The 16,689-nt window shown below is 45.6% G+C and overlaps 1 protein-coding gene across 1 annotated transcript in view; it reads right to left on the reverse strand.

The window, feature by feature from the left end:
- Siah3 (siah E3 ubiquitin protein ligase family member 3) overlaps positions 1–16,067 on the reverse strand; it is a 68,779-nt gene extending 52,712 nt beyond the window's left edge. The window contains exon 1 of the mRNA XM_052732727.1: positions 15,793–16,067. Within this exon, the coding sequence (XP_052588687.1) occupies positions 15,793–15,927 (135 nt within the window). The 5' untranslated portion in view covers positions 15,928–16,067. The remainder of the gene's footprint in view (positions 1–15,792) is intronic.
- Between the last annotated feature and the right edge of the window lie 622 nt (positions 16,068–16,689).

Raw genomic sequence — 16,689 nt, forward strand, 5'->3', positions numbered from 1 at the left:
ATCATTCCACCATTTGGTATAAATTACCTCAAACTTCAAACTTTGTTTGGTTTTGGGTTTTTGAGACAGGCTCTCCTGTGGCACTCAGGCTGGTTGCCAACTCACTATGTAACCAAAACTGGCATTGAGTTTCCGATCTTCCCGTCTCTACCTCACAAGTGGGATTAGAGTGTGCACCGCCACATCTAGCTTTCAAATTTCTTTGAAACAGAGGCAGTATCTAAAATCAGTCCAACTGTAAATCCCTAGCTCTGTACATCAAGGCACCTTGGAGGGAGGCAAAGAGCAAATGTCATCTCTGTCATTTGACAGATGGAGACAGCAAGGTTGAGTGTTCAGACCCCTCTGGGAAGCAAGGAGGAGAACTGGTAAGGCTTCACCTCTGCACTCTAAGCAAACCCCCTTTGCTAGGTATGTTCATAAGCTGGGGGTAAGACCTGCCAGCTAACCTTTCTGTCCCTCATTTCTCCTGGATTATTGGGGAGCAGCATGCTGCTGGCCTGTATGCCAGTGAGAATGCTGAGCAGGGTCCAAGTGGCATTTATTTAATTGTCAGAAGCAGGTGGAGCACTTTGACTTTAGTGAAGCAACCCCTTGATATGCTCATCAGCCCTCCTCATTATGAGGAGACCTAGGCAGGGTATGGGGCAAGGGAGGGCAGTCTGGTGTTGACCAGGCTAGTGCCAACCTGCTTGCCCTCACATCACCATCCTGAGGGGGGCGGTGACAAGCAGGCAGTCTAGGGAGTACATGTCTCTGGCCCAGCCTTGAGGACTTCAGTGTGTGCTGTGCCCCTTCCGCAGCTGTTGGTGACTTCTGCCATGCCCTGCCTTCCTGGGGTATTTTCCCTAAAGTCACTGATGGAAACTTGTCCTTTTTTTATGGGGTCAGGGTCCTTGAGGATAGTGGCCTACAGGCTCATTCTGTGCCTCTCCCCCAGGTTCCCTTCACATTGGTGCCCGTTCCACACAGCCCTCCCCACAACTGTCTTGTAAAGGAATAAACCAAAAAAAAGTACAGGGCCTTAGGGGAGGGGTTTGCCTGGCGCCTAGGGGGAAGCTGAGCTGAATTTGGTAGGGGGTGGTCATTAGAACTTCCTTCCTCTTTGATTCTAGGGAAATAAATTCAGCAATAACATGTGGCTGCTGGCACTAATGAGAAAGATGTTTCAAAGGACTGTGTTCTCAGGGAGCAGGTGCTACATGAGAGCCAGTTCTCTCAAAGGATCCTTTTCATTTTGCATAAAAAGATTGGCATTTTCTGCTATCTGTCTATGTATCTTTCTGTCTGTCTGTCTATCTCCTATCTATCTGTCATCTACTATCTATCTATCTATCTATCTATCTATCTATCTATCTATCTATCTATCATCTATCTATCTATCTATCTATCTATCTATCTATCATCTATCTATCTATCTATCTATCTATCTATCTATCTATCCATGTATCTATCATCCATCCCCTAGAGAAAAACAGCCTAGGGAAAATGTGCATTCCCCTTGAGAGCTGGCCCCCGCTGTCAAGGCAGAACAAGTTGGCTATTGACCAGACAGCCACTAATCTCAGTCTGGAGTTAGTTCGAGTTTCAAACATTTTGTCTGTCAACCAGGTAAACCGTTTGAAAACAAGGTCTGGTGCACAAACTCCTTTTCTATAAGACAGTTGTTAGTTGAGTATTTTAGTGAAACTGTGGCAATGGCTTCTCTCAGGTATTTTACCGAACTTGGAATTTTTATACAGTTTGAATCGAGGGAGCTGTGCTCTTTGCAGAAGCTTCCAGACAACCTATTCTGAAAGTAGAAAAGAGAAACACACCTTAAACCAAGATTAAAAGTATGAACCATAGCCTTCTACCCATGGGATGGCTCTTTTGATAAGTTGTCATGTCTCAACTTCCTCCTGTACACATGGGGTGTGATGTCTAGCTTTATGTCAACACAACTAGAATTATTTGTGAAGACAGAATCTTAATTGAGAAAATGCCCTTGCTAGATTGTTCTATGGGCAAGGCTGTGGGGGCATTTTCTTCATTAATGATTGAGGTAGGAGGGCCCAGTCCATGTGGGTGGTGCTACCCATGGGTTGGTGGTCCTGGGCGGCATAAGAAAGCATGGAGAGCAGGCCTGTAAACAGTGCCCTCCATGGCCTCTGCATCAGTCTCTGCCTCCAGGTTCCTGCCTTGAGTTCCTGCCCCAACTTCCCTCAATGATGGACGATAAGCGGTAAGATGAAAGAAAACCTTTCCTTCCTGAGTTGCTTTCGGTCATGGTGTTTTACCACAGCAATAGAAACCTTACCTAAGACATGAGGCATAGAGTTGGGGCTTTATTGTGGGGATTTGTCCTATATGAAACTATTTTATAACACATTTAAATTATTCCACAGATCCTTTTACCTAAGAGCATTTCATCCTTAGACAGTGTTTTAGCCAATTGCAACAGATTGTACCCAAACTACTTTAATAAGATACCTAAATACTTTAGTAAACACTAAAATAAATGCATAACACCACATTATACACCCAAACACCATGAAGAGTCTACTGAAGGACATTAATAAGAATTTTTCACCTTGAGAAGCATAGTAATTTAAATTTTTTATTTATTATTGTTATTATTATTATTGTGTGTGTGTGAGTGTGTGTGTGTGTGTGTGTGTGTGTGTGTGTGTGTGTGTGTGTGCAGGCATGTGCATGCCACAGCCCAAGGGTGGGTCACATGACAACTCAAGAGCCAGCTCTCTCCCTCCAATCTGTTGAGGCAGGGGCACCCTCCTTGTATCTGCCACTGTGTGTATTCCAGGTTAGCTGCCAGGTGGGCTTCTGGGTTACTCTTCTGTCTCTGCCTCCATGTGGCATAGGAGTGCTGGGTTTACAGATGCTCACCACTGCATTTGGCTTTGGAGGGTTCTCAGGATTGAACTCAGGTCATCAATCTCATGGGACAAATGCTGGCCTGATAACCACAGCAGTTTAACCAGTGAATCAGATCTGGAAGGCTACATATTCACTTTTATATAACCATCTTAATATCTGCAAGAAGTAGATTGATGAAAGTTTTGAAGCAATAATGCAGGTCAAATTATATTCCCCTCCTAAGATGTTCATTCATGTGACCGTCCCTCCTTTGGTGATGTCTGCTTTCCAATGACAACTTACGCTTAGTAGCTTATACATTAACAACTTTACAACTTTTGAACCTTCAAATAAAAAGCTTTATCAGATAATGAGTTCCTTTTTGAAAACTTTTGAGAATATTGTTCACATTAACAAAAGTTTTCCCAGTTAGAATAAAATGAGGGTTATGGCTGGTGGCAATTCTCTACTGGATCCTCTGACTGGTGTGTGTTTTACATATGTGTGTGTGTGTGTGTGTGTGCGTGTGTGTGTGTGTGTGTGTGTGTGTGTGTGTGTGTAATCTCAATTGTGTCTTCCAGTTAATTAATTACAAATTGGGAACCACAAAAGAGATTTTTCTATAGGTATAAAAAGAACACCCTTATAAGAGAAGTCCCTCATAGAAATATACAAAGAAGCAAATATTGCTTATAATGTTAATATGGAAATAACACGTTAACAATCTCATTCCTTATGCAATATCATACATCATGCAGCCTCTAGAAGATTCCACTTGTGTGGTTTGAATGAGAATGATTCCCATAGGCTCATGTGCTTGAATACTTAGTGCCCAGTTGGTGGAACTGTTTGGGAAGGATTGGGAGGTGTGGCCTTGTTAGAGGTGTGGCCATGGGGGTGAACTTTGAGGTTTCAAAAAGTCCATGCCATTCCCAGTCTCTCTCTCTCTCTCTCTCTCTCTCTCTCTCTCTCTCTCTCTCTCTCTCTCTCTCTCTCTAATGAATTAGAAAGTGAACTCTCAACTGCTGCTCCAGAGCCATGCCTGCCTGACAGCTGCTATGCTTCCTGCCATAATGGTCATGGACTCTCCCTCTGGAACTATAGGCTCACAAGAAACTGTTTCTTTTATAAGTTTCCTAGGTCACAGTATCTTAGCATAGCAATAGAAAAGTAACCAGGACACCATTACATACATGCTCATGAATGACGGAAAAAGAAGTGCATGCCATGTATAATCATGAAAAAAGTTTTGACAGTACAGACTTCTTGAATGGATTCAGGACCCAGAAGCAGGGCTGTTCTTGATGGCTCATGAGCCTTAGGGTAACACTCACTTGCCAATCTTCTCAAAATGGTGGTTACTTCCTCCTGCTACTGACATTCTGAGGCACTGTATCAGAGGTGGGGGCCACATTACTGCATTTGGATTCTTGGATGAGCCTTAGGGATGTGGTAGAAATGTTATTTTACAGAAGGCTCTACATTAGCATCTCCCCAAGAAAATAACACCCAAGAGTGACCAAAGAGAGTAGTACACATAACTAGCTACCCTGGCTCATCCCTTCCTTTGGAAGTCTACTTCAAGGATTCCTCTTTTCCTGGTTCCCAGCCTGTCACATAACAGAGGTCTTTGAATTGAGCGGGGATGGAGATAAGGAGTATCTTTCCACTTTGCCTAGGGAATGGGAAGGTACGTGATAGAAAATAAATGCTTGCTGCTGGTAATGTTTACACAGCCATGTCAGAGTTGGCTCTCGTCAAACAGGAATAATGATTTCCTCACCCAAACTTCTTTAAAATAGCCAAAATCAATGAATTTTACCTTTCAGACACAGAAAATAACTTATGGTGATTATTAATATGTTTGAAAATCTGTATCACATAGGCCTATCATGAATGTGTTTATTTGCATAATTATAAGCAGTTTTTGCTTCTTTGTGTATTTCTACAAGGTAACTCTTTTATAAGGGTGTTCCTTATGTACCTACAGAAAAGTCTCCTTTATGGTTCCCAGTTTATAATCAATTGCCTGGAAGACACAAATGAGGTTTTGTGTACGTACACATAAAACACACACCAGTCAGAGGATCCAGTAGAGAACTGCCACCAGCCATAACCTTTATTTTTTTTTTCTAACTGGGAAAACTTTTGTTAATGTGAATAACATTCTCAATAGTTTTCAAAAAGGAACTCATTATCTGATAAAGCTTTTTATTTGAAGGTTCAAAAGTTGTAAAGTTGTTAATGTATAGGTTACTTAGCGTAAGTTGTCATTGGAAAACAGACATCACCAAATGAAGGACATGAATGAACATCTTAGGAGGGGAATACAATTTGACCCGCACTATTGTTTCAAAACTATCATCAATCTGCTTCTTGCAGATATTAGGATGGTCATATAGAAGTGAATATGTAGCCTTCCAGATTCTGATTCACTGGCTAAATTGCTATGGTTATCGGGCTAGTGAGATGGTTCAGCAGGTAAAGGCATTTGCCACACAAGATTGATGACCTGAGTTTGATCATGAGAACCCTCAAAAAGCCAAATGCAGAGGTGAGCATCTGTAATCCCAGCACTCCTGTGGCCATATGGGAGTCAGAGACAGGAGAATAACTCATAAACTCATCTGCTGGCTAGCATGGAGTACACAGAATGGTAAATACAAGAAGAGTGACCCTGCCTCAACACAACTCTATTCCTAAGTGAAAATGCATTTTAGATACTGTTATCAATATTTGAACATATCTCACCATACAGAGTGAAAGTGGGGAGCACTTTGGGTTTGGGAATAGCTATGATGATAAAAGGTCCTCCCAGCCTTTATTTTATCTGTGATGGTTAGCTTTAGTTGTCAAGTTGACACAACCTAGAATGGCCTGAGATGAGTCTCCACTAGGAAATGTCCACATTTGGTTGGCCTATCTATGGTGGATTGTTTTAAATTAATTGGTGTTGGTAGATCAAGTCCGCTGTGGGCAACACCATTCTCTAGATAGGGGTTCTTGAACTATATAAATGAAGAAACTGAGCTCAGTACAACCAAACAAGTGAGTGACCAAGAGGCTTGTATACACTTATTCTCTTTCTATTCTTGGATGAGATGTGACAAGCTGCCTGAGTTCCTGCCTTAATTTCCCCATGATGATTATGACTGTAACCTGGAATCATAAGCCAAACAAACTCTTTCAACCTTAAGTTGTTCTTTGTCAAAGTGTTTTATCCCAGCAACATAAGTGAAGCTAGAACCATATCCCAATTATAAAATACTTACATTGATGCTTTTGAACTTCCTTAATGGACTAAGACACTGGGCAGTATCCTGAGCATAGGAAACCTCAAAGCCCACCTCCACAGTGACACACTTCCTCCAACAAGGCCACACTCACTCCAAAAAAGCCACACCTCCTAATAGTGCCACTCCCTATGAGATTATGGGGGCCAATTACATTCAAACCACCACAGTCAGGCTGGCCTGGAAATTCACTATGTAGTCCAATTCGGCTTCAAACTCATGGTAATTCTCCTGTCTCAACTTCCTAAATGTTGGAATTTACAGGCATGAGCCATCATGCCTAGCAATTAACTGGTATTTGAGAAAATGTGTATTTTTCTCTAAGTGGTCTTTTGGAAAAGGTGCACCAATTGTCACTTCTCGCCGTAGTTACGTTCATAACCTGTGATTATTTTAAAATTGTCTTGTCAAGAGGGACTTAAATCACACCCAAACCCAAAGCCCGATGATTGGCTTCTCCTTCTCCCACTTCGGCATCCGCATTCCTAACTATCATTTCTCTACAAAATTTCCACCGAGTCTCTTGAAAATCAATAGCATGTAAGTTTTCTGAAAGGCCCCGCAATTTGCTTGCGTCTGAATGATTACAGCATTCTGCAGATCTGCGTCTGCCAGAGTGAGGGCCTCATCTAGCAGTCTGGGGAAAGGAGCTGCTGCTAGGGAAAGCAGAGATGTCTTTGAGACCCTCGCTCTTTTTCAATGAAGTCGTCAATGTGGCTCACCCTGTGAGAGATGTTATCTCTGCACAATCCTTTTCCCATTGGCTAACCAGATCTGTGTATCAGTAAGAGATTCCAAGCAGATGAGTGGAATAGAGGTGATGCGATTTTCCTTTCAAGTTCAGTACTTTTTTTTTTTTTTTAGAAAAAACTTGTGGTGCGGCCCAATAGGTACCTTAGATATACACGCTAATTTTTTTGATGTATTTATTTATTTTATGTATGAGTGCTCTATGTGCATGTACGACTTTATGCCAGAAGAAGGCATCAGATCCCACTATGGATAGTTGTGAGCCACCATGTGGATGCTGGGGATTGAACTCAGGTCCTTTGGAAGAGCAGCCAGTGCTCTTAACCACTGGGCCACCTCTACAGCCCAATATACATGCTAATTTTAGCATCTACTTCCATGTATCAAAAATTCAGTGGAATTTTTCCTCTTTAAGCAAGTTCAGAAACTGCAGACCTGCATCATCTAGAATCATCATTGTGAATCCATGTTCCTGTAATTTTACACATATATCTATCTACCCATTTCTTCTATTTGGTGGGAGGACAAGAATTTGGTATCAATTTCTGAGCTTTCTTAAAAAGGCTGTCAACAAAATATTCACAACTCCTTTGGTTGATTGTCTTCAGAGGTTTACAAGCCCCCCCCCCCCTTTTCTTTTCAAAGCAATTCAAGGAAACTGTGTAGCACAGTGCTTGGCACTTGGAATGTGCTCAGGAAATGTAAGGTGATTAAAAACAAAACCATTACTAAAAACTGCATGCATAGTCTCACTTGAGTTCCCCACAACAGAACTTGAGATAAGTACTCTAAGGCAGTAGTTGACTTGAGGGTGGTTCCAGCAAACAGAGGAAAGAAATACAGTCAATGCATGCTGCAGGTGTCCAGCTCCACCAGGAGCCTTGAGAAATACAGAGAAAGCCTCCCAGAATGCCCAGCAGGGATGGGGGCATCATACCCATGTTTATATACATGAGGGTGGATGACACATGCTCTTAGCTCAATACTCTACAGTGAGATAGAGTACATTTGATATTAGCCCTCAGCCAGTTGCCTGGGTTGTGGGTTGTGAAGAGTGAGTGTAACGAGACATCGTATCAAGAAGTACCAAAAGTTACAGGATTTTAATCAAAGAAAGAGAATGCTTACCTACCAAGAACTCATCCATATTGGACAAGCTCATTAACCTTTCTGTTTTGATGTTCTATAGGGTAGAGTGTGATAATAATACACCTGTTCCTAGTAACAAATGCTCAGTTCCACAGTAGACAGTTCTTGGACATAGCCAGTCTGCCTTCAGTAAATGGTAGCCCTCCGTGACTGTTATCACCATGACTTATTATCCTGAGTATGGCCGAGATAGTGAAAAACTACTGTGTGAGAGTTTCAGGACACGTGGCCTGGTTCATTTTGGACCATGTCACATGAATACCTAATTTATGGTAAAGAAAGCTGAGCTTCTTGAGTGGCTGCTTGCCTCGGACTCTTCAGCACATCTTGGTCAAGTCCTGTGAGATACTTTGAGGAGCCATGATGTCTGGGTACACAGTCAGGGAGTGGCTGGGTTAGCTGCTCTGCCTGTTGTAAAGCCTATATTATTGAACTGGTTTGGGTTCTGTCTCTGTGGAACCTTCTGTGTAAGCTAGCCTTGTCTTTCCTCTACACATGGCTTTTGATGACCCCTTCCTCCCACATTGTGTCCTCTCCTGCTTCATCAAGGGGGCCAGGCCTACCTCTCCCATCTTAGGCCACTCTCTGCTAGCTAGGATTCTGATGCCCCAGGCTGGTCTGGAGACAGCCCAGCAGCACGGAGCACATTCTTCATCATGGACTCGTGATATAAAAATACATCAAAGGACTCAGGAATTATTAAGAGATACAGTATCTTGAAAATACACCTGACATTCCCAGTTAGCTCACAATTCTAAATTATCCAGGAAGAACCTGTTCTACTAAAAACACAGAGCGGGGTTTCTGACAGTGCTTTCATCCTGGGCTTACAGCCAAAGTGAAAACATAGCCTTTGGTAACAGAACTCGATCCCTCCCACTGTTTGACCATCAGGAGTGGTGGCTGCTTGGCTTCGGTGACTTCCTGTGGACCCTCATATGTCCCCAAGTCATGTATCATCTGCATGAGCATTTTAGATACAAGACACTGTTGTTTCTTTGATGGCCCATGGTGGCCCAGCTGGAGAGCAAAGCCCTCCAAGAGGATGCCCAACACTGCCGGCGGGCCATATTACCAGGGCACCTTCCTGTACCAAGGTGCCTGTTCCCTCATGGGATTGGCACAGGCAGAGCAACAGTCTGAATGCAGATCGTGATCACGTGTGAGATCTGTCCCTGCGGCAGCCCCACCAGCTGTGACTTTGGACTGGCTGCATGATCTTTGAGCCTAATGGTTTAGACCTAGACTTTGAACTGGAACATTGTTCTAACTCTTGAGCATGCTTTAAACCTTGTCCTTCAACAGGGAGGTCTTCCATTGCCTTAACTTCAGCGCTGTAACCTTCCTGTCTTAGTCACTTTTCTTGGCTGTGATAGAACACCATGACCAAGGCAGCACAGAAGAGAGGGCTTATTGGGGTCTTATTGTTCCAAAGGGTTGGAGTCCATGATGGTGGAAACGGAAGCGGCAGATGGTAGGAGCAGAGGCTGAGAGCTCACATCTTGAGCACAAACAGGGAGCCTAGAGAGCTCTCAAAATGGCTTGTCTTTTTTTTTTTTTTTTTTTTTGTCTCTGTTGTTTTGGTGCCTGTCCTGGATCTCGCTCTGTAGACCAGGCTGGCCTGGAACTCACAGAGATCCACCCGGCTCTGCCTCCCTCCAAGTGCTGGGATTAAAGGCATGCGCCACCCTGCCTGGCTTGCCTCAAGGTTTTTGAAACCTCATAGCCCACTCCAGTGACACACCTCCTCCAGCAAGGCCACACCCCCTAATCCTCCCCAAACAACCAACGAATGAGGGCCAAGTATCCAAGTGCCTGAGAATTATAGGGGGCATCTCCCCAAAACCACCATACTTTGTAACATCCACTTTGAGGAGTTTGTTTACCCATCCAAGTTAGACACAAGAACTGGGTCATATTTACATTATGCCAAAGGTTTCAAAATGTGTACCTCTCCCCAGCCTAGGATAAACCACGGTATACCATTAATTTTCGGGAAAGGCATTTCTGATGAACTCAATAGCAATGCCAGCAGGCATGATTACCACAGACCAGGTGCTGAGCCAAAGTGTTGCGTTCCCCTGACACAGACACACACACACACACACACACACACACACACACACACACACACACACGCTACCATTTTATAAATGAAAAGAAATGCAGCTCATAAAGGTCAAAGATATCACTCAAGTCCAGAGGTTCCAAACCCCAAAATAATCAATGTTGGAGGAAAGGGAAATGATAATTACCACAATTCCATCATGGCACATCATGTAACGTGTTGAATTATCATCCTGGACCCCAGAAATGTGCATAAACGTTGCATTTCCATGAGGAACTAGGAAGAGACCCACTCAAGGAAAACAAAATTGGAGTCCAACCTGTTCTGGCTCCAAATCCCACAATCCCCTAAAACTCCCAGCTCTACCGTTTGTGGCTCAAGGCAGCCACAGGAAACTAGCGCAGTCTTAGTGCAGGGAACCCCTCTGTGGTCTTACTCTCCTGGGCTGCGTACAAACTTTAACTTCCCTGCTTTGATATGCCCTCCATCATTCCCTGAGCCGCAGAGGTGAGTCTCCATCCCCCAGGTAGACCTCTTGTCCAGGACATTGCCTACGTGAACAGGTCACTACACTGCCGGGGGCAAGAGGACTTTTTAAGTATAAAACACCGTCTCAGACAGTTGCTCCCTATCCTGCCTCTGTTGTTAACTGCCGGAAAAGTAGTCTGTCTGAACTGGGGGGCAGCTGTTCAAATCTCTCCGACCTCTCTGTGGGTTTCGGAGGAACTTGAAGCTATCAGTTCCTCCCCAGATGGTGCTTGTTGGTAGAGAGAGCCCAGGCAGGGGAATTTCACAGAATGGGCTCCAGGCTGCTGGGTAAATGCCTAGCAAGCGGAGGTAATCTGCTCACCTCTGCACGGCTTCCAGCTCTAGCCTGTTCTGCAACTCAATCACTAGCACACAGCTAACCAAATTCCTGCTCCGGGCTTGGGGCCTCCCGTTATGTGGCTCAGGAGCCTCATTCGCAATCACCATTAACCACAGCTGTTTGGGGCCCATAGTGTCATAGAATATTTTTTTGCAGAAACCAAAGAGGTTGTAGAGTCTTTGGTATAAAAGTAGAAGAGGGTAGACCTCTGGGCTCCGCGTCCCTTGCCCCCGCCCCCGCTCCCGCCCCGCCCTCAATTTCTCAGGTGCTAACTAGTGGTGAAATATTCCAAACTGGTGGATGTGGAGAAATGTTGCAAAGACTGAGAACAGGACCCTCTGATGTGGGTAAGAACTGGGTAACCCCACATACCAGCTCTTCAACAATCTCATTGCAAAGCTTTGAACTGCTTTAAAGTGAACCCTCCAAAGGCTGCCTCTCTGTCTCAGGTCTCCCGTTCCAACCCCTGCTGCGCTGTGTGTGTTAGCGAAGCCCCGGGGCAGTTCAGGGTTTCCAACCGTCACCTCACACAGCAGAGGCAGAAGCTGCGTTTGACTTTGCCAGTCTCCCATCTCTCCTTTCTGGTCTTCCTCTCCTTAGAGGACCTCCCTTCTCCTCTCTTCTCCAGCCCCATCTTCTCCCCCCCCCCCCATCAACTCCTCCTCCCTCATCTTCTTCCCTTCCTACGGCTCCTCCTTTTCCCACCTCTTCCGCCACCTCTTTCCCCACACCACAGCACGCACATTCATCCACACAAGCTGCTCTAAGGATGAAAGGCACAAAGACGCTGCAAGGAATGAAACTGGAACACCTCCAGTTTCAGATGCTCTTGAAGTAAAACCATCATTGTCCTGTTTGTCACTGTGCGTGTGCGTGTGTGTGCGCGCGCGCCCGTGTGTGTGTGTGTGTGTGTGTGTGTGTGTGTGTGTGTGTGTGTGTGTGTGTGTGTGCTGTTTGTAAATCCAAGGTTAACAAGTTATAAGAAAGAAGAATGGCAGGGAGGTCAGGTACTAATGTTCTTGGGCCCAGTGCAGAGGAGGGCACTGGGTGGCAGCATCAGACAGGGCCTTTCAGAAGTTTGCCAGAAAAGCCTTTTGCTAGCATTTCTTTTTGACAACGCGTTTATCAAAGCTGTGGTTAAAGAGGAAGGAGGAAGTCACCCAGCTGCCTCAACTCACTGCGGGCTTGGAAAGAGCTGAGACGGGGATGAGAGGGGCTCGGGGGAGCCCACAGACCCTTCCCTGGAGAACCCTGGCTACAGGAACTGGCTGTGACACCCCGCACAGGACAGAGGGCAGGCTGCCTTGGTGGCTAGGCCAGTGGGAGAGGAGCCAGGAGAGAAAAGCTACTTACCTTGGAAAGGGACTGCAGATACAAGGAGTATGATCTGGAGGCAGCCTGGGGATATGCAGCTCCTGGAGATCGCTAGCCCGAATGCTGGCTCCCTGGAGGAGTATTTTTCATGGGGTGCAAAGGAAAACTGAGGGGCACCATTTGGAATTCTGCGCTAGGTAAAGTGTTCCAAGTACAGGCAGAGACAAATAGATAGACACAGGGGATGGGGAGTGAGTCTCTTACCTATTTCTAGGCAGGCACTTAAACCCCAGTGTTCCAGGTCAGCCATTCCTTCTAAAGGACCCTTTTAATCAGAGTGGGCTTGTGAGTATAATAGCCTTAACCAGAGTATCTGCAGTTCCTGGAAGGCCCTGCTTTCCCCCTTAGAAGGAAAGGCACCAGCTGGAAGGAATCCCAGGTCAGTGAGACTGCTAATGAAGGTGACCTGCAGAAGCATAGCAGATACAGGATTTCTCTGCTCAGCTCGTGAATTATAACTCAGCACTTGCTTGCAGTCTTACAATGCTGTTAGAGTCTCAAGAAAGCCCAGAACTCTTTCCACACAGTCTTCACGGCTCCCTTTGTAGCTCCAGGCAGCCCAGCAAAAGGAAAGCTGTGCTCTCAGTCCCTATCTCATGTCCAGCTGCTCTTACAAAGTGCGGGGAAGCACCGCAGATCAATAGCTATTCTGGGTTAGCATTGCCATAGCTTTTTTTTTTGCTTCCCTCCAAAAAAAGGAAGCCCCTCCCCCCATAGACCACAGCTTATTATAGCAAAGGCATATTTTATGTGGTCTATTTATGAACATGAACATTTAGGTAGAGAACTCTTTCTAGTTCGAATGCACTTCTTCGTCTAATCAGCAGACCAGTGGTGCTTTTAGGTAGCTGTTCTTATCAATTAATTAACTAATTAATTAATTAAAACATTTGAAGAGCCTGAAGCTGTGTGCTAGCTCCAGGTTGAGAGGTGGGTCTGCTGACCTTCTGTCACCTGGTCCCTGGATGAGCACAAGCTGATAGAGACCCCACACAGTTTGTCTGCTGGGTGGGTCCCTCTGCCCACAGTGGCCCTGCTAGTTCTGTGTGCTGGGACCCAAGCGCTACGGCACACATCACACTGTGTCTCCTTACAGCGAGGTTGTAATGAGCGGAGTCCCTCAGGGGACATTAATGGGAAATGAAAAGACAAACGAGCATATATATGAAAAACCAAGCCATGAAAAATCACTCCTCAAATGCACATGGCATCTACTTTTCTGTTCCTGTTTACATGATCTTAAGTTACCTTAAAGCTTTAAGTGACACTCTTTGAAGAGCCTATACATTACATACAGGAATGTGCGCATGCACTTGAGTGTGTGTGTGTGTGTGTGTGTGTGTGTGTGTGTGTGTGTGTGTGTGTGTGTTTAGAGAAGAGATTATTACAAACACATTCATCATTCATTCGTCTCCCCAACATACACACATATGCACACTATCTCTTAGCAGCTTCCGAAAGCTGTGTAGGAACCAGGACAGCTATTCCTATGTTTATCTTGAAGCTGAGGAAGGGAAGGCTCAGAAAGGTTGAGTCATTCAAAAATAATCACACAGCTGTCCAAAGCTAATTCAAGCCCTGCACCCCGACTCTGGGCCCATGAGTTGGGGGCAACAGGACTGTTGCAGTCAACAAGCAGGTGTCATGGAAGAAAACATACAAGGATGATTTCCCCTTGCCCCCCCCAGCAAGCTCTAAGCACCCCCTTCCCCATCACTGGGTACAGTCAGTGAACCACATAAATTCAAACTTTAGAACTGCTATGTTGCATGATTTTAAAGGTATTAAAATGCAAAACAGGAGCAAACAACATTTCTTGCCACAGGGAAGTAACTAATATAAGTTGACAAAATAATGGGATTGGAGTAAGGTCTCCAAAGTGGCCCTGAAATGGAATTCAAGAGTATTTTTAGTATGGATACTATGTGCTTGCTCTGTCAAGGATGATGGGAAGAGAATTCTCATTTATAAAACCAAGCTATAAAGAAAACAAAACCAAACACTGAACAGGAGGAAAGAGATGAATGGGCAGGAAGGAGGGAGAGGGCACACACCAATGCTTCAGGGAGATTCATGAATTCATCACAGCCTGGGTACCGCAGAAAGCCAGTGGCAGTCTCAGTATAGTCCAGGTCCCCTCCACCACAATGCCCCCAGGAATATGGCCTCCGAGGCTCCGACAGCTGTCAGTTTAAAGACTTCCAGGGGGAGGTGGGGGCCACTTGTAAGCACTGATCTGCAGTAAGAGGGCTGAGGACCATCCATCTGGTCATGGGAGTTTATCGTCACAAGCATCACTCAACACTGCCCACAACCCCAATGATCAGAGTTGCAGATTTGGTCTCCTGGAGACAGTCCCAGACCCTGCTGCAGACACAGCCCCTCCCCCTCCCCCTCAGTCTCCCAGCACAGTGAAGACAGGTAAGCAACTGCCTACTGAGTCCTGCATTATTTTATTTTCTGACCATTTCACCTTCGGGGAGTTTAGCTGTGTGCTCCCAGCATGCCCATTACCCTGTTCCCCATCTTCCCCATATCCTTAGGCAGTTAGTTAGCTCTTCATTCATTTCCCCATCTGGACTGCGACATGTAGAGGTCCTTCTAGTCCTGCATCTTGGCTTAGAGCATTGGCATGAAGGGATGAACACAGGGGAAGCAGCACCGAGCGAGCAACCAGGCAGTCCCTGGCAACTCAGCAGCCAGCCGCCCGCAGGCTCCAGGCAGCCTCGGCAGCTCCTAGCTGGCTTCGTTATTACACAATTGAAGCAAAGCCCTCCTCCCGGGCTGCTGCTGTCCTCCGAGAAGGCTCACATCTAGCTGGCAGGAGGGAAAGGCGTTAAACTCCTCCCAGCAACACACACACACACAACACACACACACACACACACACACACACACACACACACACACACACACACACACACACACGAGTTAGACACAGTTTGAGGACAAGGGCAAACTCCTGCAGAAACGGCCCCTGGCCAACAACTCCCAGGTCCTGTCTCAGAGCTCCTCAGTTCTGTAGCTACTTAAATCCTTGTTACTTGGCGGTCAATTTGGGTAACTTTTCAGATCTTTTCTCTTGGGCACTGGTCCACAAATGTTTGGGAGGGAGGTAAGGACACCTCCACCCGACTCTTGCTATCGCCCTGCCTTCCGCCCCGACACCGTGCTCGGAGGACAGTGTGGGGCAAACACTACATGCCTACTCCACTGTTGCTTGCCGGTCCAGGAAACACCACACAGTCACCGTCAAAGCACCACGCCACCCAGAGAGCGAGAAGGAGCCGAGGCAAGCGGCAAGCAAGCGGCTCCAGACCATCAGGATCCTAGCACCAGCAAACTATTTGCATGAACTCCCTAATAGATGTCTCCTGAGAAAAGGCTAGAGCCCCCGGGGAGGTGGCTAGAAAGCTTAAGAGGAAGTGACTCACCCTTAGGTTGTGTGTGGGGTTAACCACGCAGACAAGTTGCCCAGCAGCAGAGAAAACGCGTTTAGCCTTGTAGTGCTGAAACCGGAGGTGAATGAGATCCAACACAGCCCCAAAGCACTGGGTAAAGAAAAGCATCACAACTTTTGGGGGGTTGTTGGCACAGGAAGGCAGCGGAGGGAGCTCTGAATGGAGCACAGCGGCTGAGACACACGGCTCCAGCCCGGCTTAGCGCGCCTTCATATTCATCATCAAAATAAGACGGTTAGAATCTTGCAGCAGCGAGGCAGCCAATCAAAAGGACAGAAATGTTATCCTTGAGGTGCAGAGACAGCCAATAACAAATACCTCCCCTACCGAAACTCCCTGATGAATTGAGCCTGGCGGAGAATGTATTATTGAACATTACCATAGATCAGCACATTGCATTTATCTTGTGATTACAGCCAACCATACATAATGCTGGGGAGAGAGGCTGACAAAATTGATTGCTTAATGTGTCTCCATTTATTAATTGACTTAATTTAACATGAGAGCCTTTCTTAGTGCCCTGAACACCACCACCACCCCAAAGAAAAAAATGTAAAATATTTAAACCTCCGAACAGGAAAGCATTGTGCTCCCACAGGCAGATGGGTTAGGCGGCTGTGGCTCGACTCACCAGAGCTGCTGGGAGAAAATCAAATACTACAAGACACTGATTCTAGATAAGGACTTGGCAGCTGCAGAAATGTGTATCTTTCAGTCTTGTGCTCCAACTCTCTGCAATTTGGATTGTAGCCCCTTGATAATCTAACTCCCCACTCTTTATGCAAAAAAAAAAAAAAAAAAAAAACAACTGACAAATGAATTTGGAATTGAGGGGGGAAATGCATATATATATATATTTCAAAATACAGT

This window comes from Peromyscus californicus, unplaced genomic scaffold (genome assembly GCF_007827085.1).
Source record: "Peromyscus californicus insignis strain IS unplaced genomic scaffold, ASM782708v3 Scaffold_12__1_contigs__length_115047231, whole genome shotgun sequence".
NCBI classification, from domain to species: Eukaryota; Metazoa; Chordata; class Mammalia; order Rodentia; family Cricetidae; genus Peromyscus; species Peromyscus californicus.